The sequence below is a fragment of the Stylophora pistillata genome, chromosome 2, assembly GCF_964205215.1.
Source record: "Stylophora pistillata chromosome 2, jaStyPist1.2, whole genome shotgun sequence".
NCBI lineage: Eukaryota > Metazoa > Cnidaria > Anthozoa > Scleractinia > Pocilloporidae > Stylophora > Stylophora pistillata.
In genome coordinates this window covers 48908019-48918793 of record NC_142520.1, presented here as the reverse complement: position 1 = coordinate 48918793, position 10775 = coordinate 48908019, and the positions used below count along the sequence as shown (strand labels likewise).

The 10775-nt window shown below is 37.5% G+C and overlaps 1 protein-coding gene across 2 annotated transcripts; it reads right to left on the bottom strand.

The window, feature by feature from the left end:
* Positions 1-265: 265 nt before the first annotated feature.
* Positions 266-5189, bottom strand: LOC148740032 (uncharacterized). Of its 2 annotated transcripts, none has more exons than XM_088748091.1 (5): positions 4936-5189; positions 3333-3634; positions 2940-3054; positions 2639-2761; positions 266-1659 (listed from the first exon to the last, which is right to left on the bottom strand). In XM_088748091.1, exons 1-5 carry the CDS (start codon positions 5036-5038, stop codon positions 1031-1033), a joined length of 1272 nt encoding a protein of 423 aa, XP_088604217.1. In that variant the 5' UTR covers positions 5039-5189; the 3' UTR covers positions 266-1030. The 2 variants fall into 2 exon arrangements, with proteins under 2 accessions (XP_088604217.1, XP_088604218.1); XM_088748092.1 differs by having other exon boundaries at positions 3333-3613.
* Positions 5190-10775: the final 5586 nt, after the last annotated feature.

Below are 10775 nucleotides of genomic sequence, written 5' to 3'. Positions count from 1 at the left end.
TTTTATTTTCAATGGCTGCCCATCATTTTTACATAATATCACAACACGAAGGCATATGCTCGCTCTACGAATTTTCCTCTTGGTTGGAAAGGCGTGATTTGCGTTAAGCATTTTGTCGACCATTGAGTTTTACCAAGTCCTTCCATATACGTATACAACCCCTCTACTATGGAATAAAAATTTTCAAAGATAAAATTCAAGTATACCTCCCCTCACCGAAATTTGCGCGCTTGAGAAACAAAACAAAACAAAAGAAACAAGCAGATCAGTTGAAACGACTTACTAAGTTTAATTCTTGAGATCTTGTTTTGGAATTAACTAAGCTTGATTCCTGTAGTGACAATGGGTGGCTGTACCGTATTTGAATGAAGAAATATTTACATTCTCTCATGCTATATTATGATCACAGACGGCTTGAATCTTGCGTCTTCATCGACTGAATTGTGTAAGTTAGCATTGTTATACACTTCACATCTCCTTGAAAAGATGAGTCTGGGTCAGATTTCATATGATTCATTCTCCTAAAAAGTGACTTTTTCGAATACTTTTAGTGGCTATTTGTAGCCAGCGAAGATCTTAAAATGGCGAGATCCTAGCAGTAGGGCTTGGATCATATATGAGATCAAGTTATTTTAGCTTAGTACGAGACTATAACATATAAATAGAAATATTACAAAATAACATTTGTATTTATATGCCATTTATTAACAATCGTCAATGAATACGTACTTCACATCTTCTTGAAGAGATGAGTTGTGAGTCCGACTTAAATCAATTACGCTGGATGTTGTTTTCATATAGAAATTCTAATAGCAATTAAATTGTTGCAAGAGAGGATCTAAGAATGTTTAAGGATCTTAGCGTAGCAGCTGGGGTGGATGTCAAGTCATTTTATGTTGCTACGAGAGGGGGAAGATGCGCTCAGTATTACTGATCATTTTAAAATTCTTATTTGACTTGGATCACAAGTCATCCTCAACAAAGTTCTTCATTTCTAAACTAAGTTTGAGAAATGAAGACCTGATTATTTTTAACGGATCCATAAGTTCAAAGAGTAGGACTGGGATGGTGTGTTTCCTTTTAGAGCATCAAATCCAAAGTCATATTCAGTATCAGGGCTTCCGCTGTCATCAAAAGAGGCTCTGTTGGCTTCTGTGATTCCAATTCCATGATCAGCTCGCGCACAGCTACTTCCTCCTCCCCCAATCATCATCACTGATCCATCACCAGTATCCCAGTCACACCAGAAGCCGATCTTGTCTGCACTTTGGATGTGCCCACTGCACTTAGCCTGTTGAAACCCATCTGTTGAGTTGTACAGTCCTCCATATTGAACCGTACAGTTTCCAAGACACTGATCACTGGCCCAAACTGCGCCATTCCTAAAGTCGCCGTAACTTGTGATTTTGGATCGAAATGTTTGTCCACCCAAACAGTTACCTGTGGTCTGTAACAGAGGAGTGTGACTGGGGTCGTCACTGCGCGTGATCTTTACTTCTTTCCCGCTGACCGACCAAAAGGCTGTTGAGATCATATCGTTGTTCACGGAAGGGTTGTTTGTCGCTCCAATGGCAGCTTTCTGGTCATACCACCAGTTACCATCGTCACGCATCCAATTCTTGCCATCGCTGTTTGAGAATCGAGCGATAAGAGTCCAGCCTGCAAAGATAGTACATTTCTCATCTTTTCTGTTTTTCATGACATTGTATGGACAGTTTTATGAAAGGAGAGTTATTTGTTCTTTCTATAGCTTGTAACGAATTGTGCAATGATCTCGCCTTTCTTCTGTTTTTCTTAGGGTTAGCAGTAGAAAATTAACCGTTAAATTGTTTTCTGATGACCGAAATGAGAAAGTATTAATTATAAATCGTAGATAGATCAAGATTTTTAACCGTAAGCCGTAGAGCAAAAATGAGTGAGGCACTTTTTCTGTTTTATCGTCTGATATCCATTGCCAGAAAGTTGAAAAAATGGTTGCTTTGATTTAACATGGAATCACTCTAATAAATCTTGTGGATTGATGTTTGAGTAACAACATTTTTTTTACACCATAATCATCAAGAGGCGAAAAAAAAAAAAGAAAAAAAATAGAATTCAAACTCATCTCAGCGGTGAGAACTTGTAATGAGGGATGTTCTAATGCAGTGGCGGATCCAGGGGGAGGGTCTGGGGGGTGCGGACCCCCCCATCAGACCTGACGCTTACAACTTTGAGACTGAAACTCTTACATCCGCAGGATCGTATATCACTTTTTAACTGGCTGATTCTTTTACTAATGAATCCAACGGTAAGCGGCCAAGCAATTATAACGTGCAACCGCGACTGGAGGAAGGGGGTGTGGGGGAGAAGTAATTTGCCTCAAAAGAGTCCAACAGTCCTTTCTGAACCAAAGTTTGGACCCCCCCCCAATCAAAAATCCCTGGATCCGCCCCTGTAATGTCTTTGAACTTAGAGGATATTATCATCCCAACGTTCAGGTTCCGTAAGCGAAAATGATATTGGCCTCTTGACAAAGCACTGTTAGTGAAGCAGACATTGGTTTTCAGGTGTTGCAGAGCCTAAATATCAAATAAAACAAAACTTGTAAAGAGGAAATAGTTAGAGCTTGACAAACAGATAAACATCAAATATGGTTTACCTTTACATGTTTTTCCATCCCCAATAAATCCACTTTTACAGGAACAGCTGTAGGAGCCGTAAGTGTTATGGCAGTCTGCATTAACCTCACAAGGCCGAGTGGAAGAACTGCACTCGTCAATATCTGAAGGAAAAATGAAATTAACCTTTGGGTAAATTAACAGGAGAATTTGGAAATATACGGTAACAGCAGGATAACGGCAAACAATTAAGATTTGGGGCAGTCTCCTGTTGTGGAAGAGAATTATACCATCAGTTAAGTTTGAAGCAGTCTTGTAAATGTGAACTTAATTGTGTCTTACCTGTTTCACAATGTTCCCCAGTGTATCCTCTCGTGCAAACACACACGTAACTGTTCTTCTCGTACTGTGGAGCGCATTTCCCATGGTTCTGACAAGGCCAACTGATACATGGAGACTAAAGAAAACATATAGCAATGAGAAATAAACGCGGGTGATGTGGCATAAGCTCGACAGTCAAAATAAATCTTATTATGAGCCATCTTTCCAAATAAAGTCAGTATCCTTTAGTTGACCTTCCCCGCTAATACCCAAAATCCATAATTAGTCTTTCGCTCAAATAACCCCTCTCCTTATTTCTGCAACCAACCCCACTCCATACGCATTCAACTGCGTGTAATTCATATCCTCTTCCTTTCAAAAAAATAGAGTGAACAGTTTTCATTTGCAACTTACTGCGATACTATAGTGATGGTGACTCTGACTGGGGATTAGCTTGTCTGAGTTGTTGTAGATATCGGATGGAAGCAATTCACACAGAATTTTGCCATTGATATCATAAAATGCAGCCAGGTTAAAAGAGAAACATGAAGGGATATTGACACAAGCAAATCCACATTCGCTGCCTTCAACAACATGGTCCAAACCAATAGTAGTGATGTTGAGGAAGAAAGACTTGTGAAGCTCAAAGTTGGCATAAACCATTTTTTCATCTGTGCCTCGGCTAAGAGGTTTACCTTCAACCAGTACATCAACGACTTTTGTTTCCAGAAATGAAAAAAAGAAATGAAAAAATTTATTGCAAGTTTCCACTCATGCCCAATATATCATCAGAATTCTAAAACACGTGTTAGAAAAACTCTTATCACTAGTACTAGGAAACAACTCCTTGAATTTTTGGGAAGTCTTAATTATAAGACCATTTGAAGTTGTATGCTACCATCATCCCCATGTGGCCGAAATCTGATCAGTTCCCTTGCTCTTGAATTAAGCAGTTTTATAGCAAACTGTGAGTAATTTGCCAGACTGTAAAATGATATGATAAAATCATTAATTCTAAGGGCTTTTTGTATATTTGGCATAACAGATCACATATCAACTGACAACCTGTCGTAAATGTAAATATACCCGGGCTGCAAGTTGTCTATCAGTTCAGACAGCAATAAACAGGGAGTCCACTCTCAATGACAACTTTATTATTGATTAGTTAGTGAGAGAGATATATTTTTTTAAAATTTTTTTTCCAAAGTTTTTCAAGATTTCAAATTAAATAAGTTATATCTCAAAAAAACAAACTAATTTCACTACACCAAAATTTGCTTTTCTCTGTTGTCTTGTAAACTGACAACGTCCAAAATCTGACGTGCTTTCGAAAATGAACCAGTTAGTGTTCGCAATTTCCACTTAGAAAAGATATTGTTTCGAATCTTCATGATGAGAACTTGTCAGTGACAACAGTTCAGCAAAAGGAATGAAACAATGAAACAATTTCATCGTCGTGAATAACTTAACTTTATAAGTGTTCTTAAATACTCCTCACTTTATTTTTAGTAGAAGCTTATTTCCTTCCTACCTTCTGTCCCTTTGTTAGGACGAAACAGTTGTAAAACTTTAAGAACATGCAACTTTTGAAACAGATGAATGAATAATTGAAATTTTCACCTCATACTCCTCCACCTCTTTTTTCCTTTTCTTTTTTCCTCTTTTATTTTACTATTATTCGGTGAAACACTTTCTTTATAATTGCTCTTTCTATAAGGGGATAAAACATATCGTATGGTAGTCCCATATATTGTGATAAAAAGTTTATGTGTGTCTTAGTAATAATTTTGAACGCTTCAAACAAGACACAGGCTCGGATTTTTTCCCCTATTCCGAGAAGAAGATGATCTTCACTGCATTCGATTCTGGAATAGTTGAAAGAGAATCCCGTGGTGATACAAAGAGCCAAGAAAAGAAGAAAAAAAAATTAATATACTTTACGTGAAATGTTTGAATGCTATACCAGCAAAATATTGAGTTTATGATACAACTTTGGAGAGAATGATAATTAAATCACCTTTGCCTGCTACAGCCCAGCCAAGTAACCATTCCACTAAAAGCACAGACGCAAAACTAAACGGAAGCAGCGAAAAAATGGAGCTTTTCCTTTTAAAATACATCACGGCATACGACTGAAATATCTCTTATGTTGACAGACTATTGGTGCTCGGACTGTTTTAGTTAGTTGCACGACTGAACATCGCGGTGTGGGTCCTAACTCAACGACCATTAGAAGATAACTTCCCTTGTTCGTTTCTGCAAAGCAGAGCAGTAAATATTTAATGCTAATTGGCTTAATTAAGTTCTGTGATTGACAACGCTGCTTGCCCCATGCAACGGCACACCTAAATACTTAACTATGACGGGCCTTAAGATAAAATCACATTACGCTTATGTGGTAACTCGCTTAGGATAGATCAGTTATCGATAACAAACCCACGTTCATTATTAATTTATAAAGATGATTCTTCGGCATTTTGGTTTTTTCAAAGAAACATGATTTAGATACACTTAAGAACATCTGTGAGGCAGTCAAATCTCTACTTTCTCTTCTTTCAAATAACCTCTTCTAAATGTTGTTGACGAAAAATCGATTACATGCAATCGTTACTTTCTAAAATGTTTCTCGCTTTACAGTGATATTGATGGAATGAGGAAAGGTGTTCTCCTTAAAACATTAAAAACAAGCCCAGTTATTAGCAGGTTATGATATATAGACGTAGCATTTGTGCGTTTTCTTGTTTACATCTGAAGTTTTAATTGATTAACGATTCACGTAGTAATGGGTATTTGGAAGGGAAAATAAGGAATGAAAATAAGGAAATAAGGTGATCAGGGACTTATAATTAGTAGCCTCGAGGAAAAGTTGTATATTTTATTATTATTTCAGTAAATTGCATGAAGTGCGAATGTCTCTTGATAAAATAAACAGATAAGAGGCAGTAATGGACCAGCAGGTATCAATTTAGCAGGTGAAATTTAAACATGGATTGCAGAGTTTACTTTTCCTGTATTGAAAATGCAAGAGTTTCCTTTGACTCAGTTTGAATTTCCTGTCTTGTCCACTTATTTTCGTGGTCTATTGTCAGTCCATAAGCCTTTGGGCGTGGGTAATGATTCGATTTAGCGCCCCCTTTCAGAACACGCCCCTCAGCGATACTACACAATATAACGTCTAATAAGATATATATATATATATATATTTTGGATCATTATGAAAATTTTTATCTATCCTCCCTTTTTAGTGATTTCTTTTCTTTTTTTCTTTCCTATTACTGAGTAATAAACAAAACAAGAGGTCGCTTAGAGCGAAGAGTCAGCTTTCGGCGGCGGTATTTTTCTAGATGGATGCGGGGATTTGTCTCTCTTAAATGCTGTTTTATGGCATCATCAAACATGAAAAAGCTTTAAAGTACTCAACTCAGACGTCAACCACATAGCTTGTAGACGTAAATTTCGTAAATTTTCGTAAAATAACTGAGTCCACTTTTTGTTCATTGCTGGGTGGAATTTCGAAATGTGCAAATTAAGTTGACTGGCTGAACTAGAAGTTCACCGTAACCACAACATATTTTTTATATTTCTATAATCTTCTACCCTACTTAAGCTAGTCTGAATAAAAACATCATAAAAGAAGAAATTAGAATTTCGCGCTATGCCGAGAATAAAAGCTTGTATATCTACGGTCATGACGGCAAAGGCAAAGCAGGTGTCAAACAGAAAAATAATTTTCAATGTAAGAAACCGTTAAAAAGAAAAAAATCATATGACTTGTTCTCACAAAGGATCCATCTAAGTATGCGAAACAAAAATAATACCTCAAACAGGAGTTTTGTGAAAAGACGAGTAATTCAATTTCTGCCATTTTTGATGATAGGCGCTGTCACAAACGAGCCTTTGAGCGCTGAGCCGATTTTCGCTTGGGAAAAAACATATTACAATATTTGGAAAACCCATGGTGGTTTCAATTTTTTTTTTTAGCCTAAGACAGATTCATGGGCAACTTTTGAAAGAAATCGGTTATTTTTTACCCGAAAAGCATCAGACCGCTTTTAAAGAGACTGCCTAAATAGTAGGTAAACATATGGAGCCACCAGTAAAATTCTATCAACAACAGTGTGTCCTTGTTTTGCAATTTTTATTTCTCAGCTTCGCCATTGCGTCTACGTTTTAGGTCCCTAATGCACCGCAGAGTGAAACTCCACGCCTACTCATTTAGAATTAATTAGTAGTTATTTAATTATTTATTGGTTACAAGCGGAGGCCCATAGCACGAAAAGTAGTGCAATGATGTAAGCGCATGTGTGAACTTCTCAAGTAACAACATTTAATCAATGAATCTCATTTAAAGTGTTAAACCCCAAAGGAGAAGACTACTTTCTACAAACTGTTCGAGACCATAATGCATAATTGCTGTTCTCACCGTGAAGTAACATGGATTGCTTCATGCCCTACAGGAGAACAACGATCTGCGTGGGTTGATCGGCCAGATCGGAAATTTTTTGCAAGAGCTATTATTAAATGCTATTTGGTTCTTTTAGCATGTAAATTATTTATTATACAGCTTGATAGTCCATGCTGCTCAGAATAGATCAGTTATCAATAACAACTCCCGCTTATTATTTTTAAAGATGATTCTTTGGCATTAAGGTTTTCTTTCCAAGAAATATATAGATGCAATTAAAAACATCTTTGAGGCAGTCAGTTCTATAGTTTCCCTTCTTTCAAATAGCCAGTTTTAGAGGTTGTTGTTAATTAGTAGTCTTGAGAAAAGGTTGTATTTTCATTCTGTCAGTAAACTGCTTGAAGTGAGATCGTCCCTTCATAAAACAAACGAATTAGGAGCAGTAATGAACCAGCACGTATCAATCTGGCAAGTGAAATGTAAACCTTATTGCATTGTTAACTTTTCTGGTGTTTAAATTAAATGATCATGGGTGTCCTTCGACGTAGTTCGAATTTCCTGTTTTGTACACTTATATTCGTGGTCTAATGTTAGTCCATAAGCCTTTGCGCTTGGGTTCCGTAATGATTCGACTTAGCGCGCGCCCTCCTTCCAATAAGCGCTTCCTCTCTAATAAGCGCCCCCAACGTTTAATATATATTTTTTTTATTAATAAGCGCCTCTATTCTAATAGGCATCTCTATTTAGAATGCACCCTCGTTTTGATAAGTGTTCCTATAGCATAAGCGCCCCCTATTCCAATAAACGCTCTTATTCTGTTTCAGGCATAGCATTGTACAGAGTAGATGTACATTGAGATCAGCCGTGGACCATCTTCCTTTAATTGGTCAGGTAAAGTCCTATCACAAAAACAGTGGTCTTGGTCTCAGTTTCTCAACTATTATGTCAGTACACAGTCCCTTCAAACGAAAGATACCGTCTTAAAATGTTGCGAAGATTGCTTGGCTATAGTCGTTTAAGCGAGGAATGATCCAGGGGTGAAACAAGTTCGTTCAGTTTCCAATCTTTTCTATCCTTTCAAATAAGACTTGAAGTTTGTTTCACATTCTGCTGTCTCTCAAAATAGAAACTTACATTTTTAAGCAACCTCAGTTCCAGTAAGCACCCTCCCTTGTGGTAACTCAAGAGTAAATAAGCGCCCTGGAAATCAAAAATCGAATCATTACGGTACTCTAGTAGTTTTGCGTAGCAGAAGTAAAATTTTCAGTTGAAAAGAAAGTATTTTTGGAAGTATGAGCCATTTTCATGTCCATTTTAGGAAACTCTATTACAGATCTCGAGAAATTCTTATCGAGGAAGATCCTACTAATTGAACATTAGTAGCATTGTTTGAATGCATTTCTAATACATTCTAACAACCGTCCAAAAAGGAACGAAATCAATATATATTGTGGAAGCAGACAATCCCCGAGTACGGCAAGAGAATATATATATATATATATATATATGATTAGACTTATGCTGTGTAGTATCGCAGAGTATTTTTACGAAGTGTGCCCGGGTATTTTGATGAGCCCGTAAGGCCACAGGCAGCCCAAGCTTACTACTAGAAAAGCGGACGTGACTCTTACAGTGTTGCTCAACGTTTTATATTTATAAAGGTTTGTATGGGATATTATCGGTTTGCCTTAAAAGAGAGAAAAATGTCTTGTTTTGAAATAAAATGGACTTACGTTATTGCCTTGTTGTTTTCTTTGTTTATTACCAGCGTCTCAGGCCATTTGAAGCGTTTTCGGCGAGCTAGCGATATCGTGGTGTTCAACAAGGCCGGAAACCCACTTTAGAAGTGTTCGTCGCCCGAAGCGAAAAAATCCGCCAAAAAATTACCACCAGTCTCGATTCCTGCAGAAAACCGAAGCAGAGATGTTGCAGTTCCATTTCCATTCACTCGATTCCCAATTCCTCCCACAGATCTTTCACTAGCGATGCTTTTATCTCCAGTTCGAAAGGCTTTCTAATTTCGAATTAGTCCCGTTGAAACGATCGTGGCCCCGTTCGCCGATCGCATAGTATGCCGGGTAACAAAAATAACCCCGGTGAGGGTAGCCAGCAGCCTGCAGTCGACAAACAAACCAGTTAGCTCCCCTGGTCCATGCAGGCCGCTGGCTACCCTCGCCAGGCTTACTTTTGTTACCCGACATACTATGCGATCGGCTAACGGAGCCCCTATTGTCGCTGAAACGGATCCAGGTTTGTTCTTAGCAGTACAAACGTACAGCCCGGAATCTGTCTAGGAGAAGTCTCGGATTCTTAAAGTGCCGTTATGAACAGAATATCGACCTTTTGGCAATGCCATGAGTATGCGTTTCCATGAGATGACAGACGAAGGGTAACTGAGGGCTTCAGAAAGAAAAAGATCTTTGGTCAATTGTGGCGCAACTGTTAAGATAAGAAAGGGAGGAATCGAAGAGAAAAACAAAATAGAATTTTTAAGACCGTTGAAGTGTTTCACGTAAAGTTCACTTTAAATTTGTTAAATAGTGTTTTTTTTTTTTCTTTTTCAAAGCATACCTGTAATAATAATAGTAACAGTAACAATTATACTAATAACGATAATAATAATAATATAAAAAAATAACAGCAAAAACAATAGCTAGAAATCTTAAGCGTTTGTAATTTTGGCCACTCTCGACGCGCTCAAGAAAACTTTCAAAATCCCTGGAGCACATAGATCCCGAAATTACATACATACATACATACATGCACACATCCCCGTCTGGGGCTTTTTAGAGAACAATTGCATAATTTACATATTTGATACTATACATACAAAACTAACTAGTAACACGTTAAAAACAATATAAGTTACTTATAACTTTAAGAACAGAATGGTTATTTAAATAAAAAATCATTCAGGAGATGCCTTTTCAAAGCTCTCTTAAAAGAAGCTGGCTTTTCACATAGTTTCAATCTTGAGTCAAGTTTATTACAGATGGCTACACATCTATAACAAAAGAAATTAAACTTATTGGAACAAGAATCAAAACTGGATCATTTGAGGTACTTGTCATAACCTTTTCAGTGCACTCATATTCAATATTCATAATACCGTTTAACACAATTTGGTCAGTTTCGTATACAGACATCAATTGAGTCTTTTCCTAATTTTCGCCTCATTTGCGCGTGACATTAACTGTAGAATCAATATTCGAAATGGAAACAATAACTAACTTCAAATGGAGGAAATAATTCACATCCCCTCGCCCCTTACCGCCGCCTAGTTGGCTCAATTGGGAGAGTGCCGGACTGCTGTGCGGGAGGTCGAGAGTTCAATACCGGCCGGACCAACACTCAGGGTCTTAAAATTAACTGAGAAGAATATGCTTCCTTTCTTTAATATCAAGAAATGGTTAGATATTCTAGTCTTCTCGGATAGGGACGAATAAATGGAG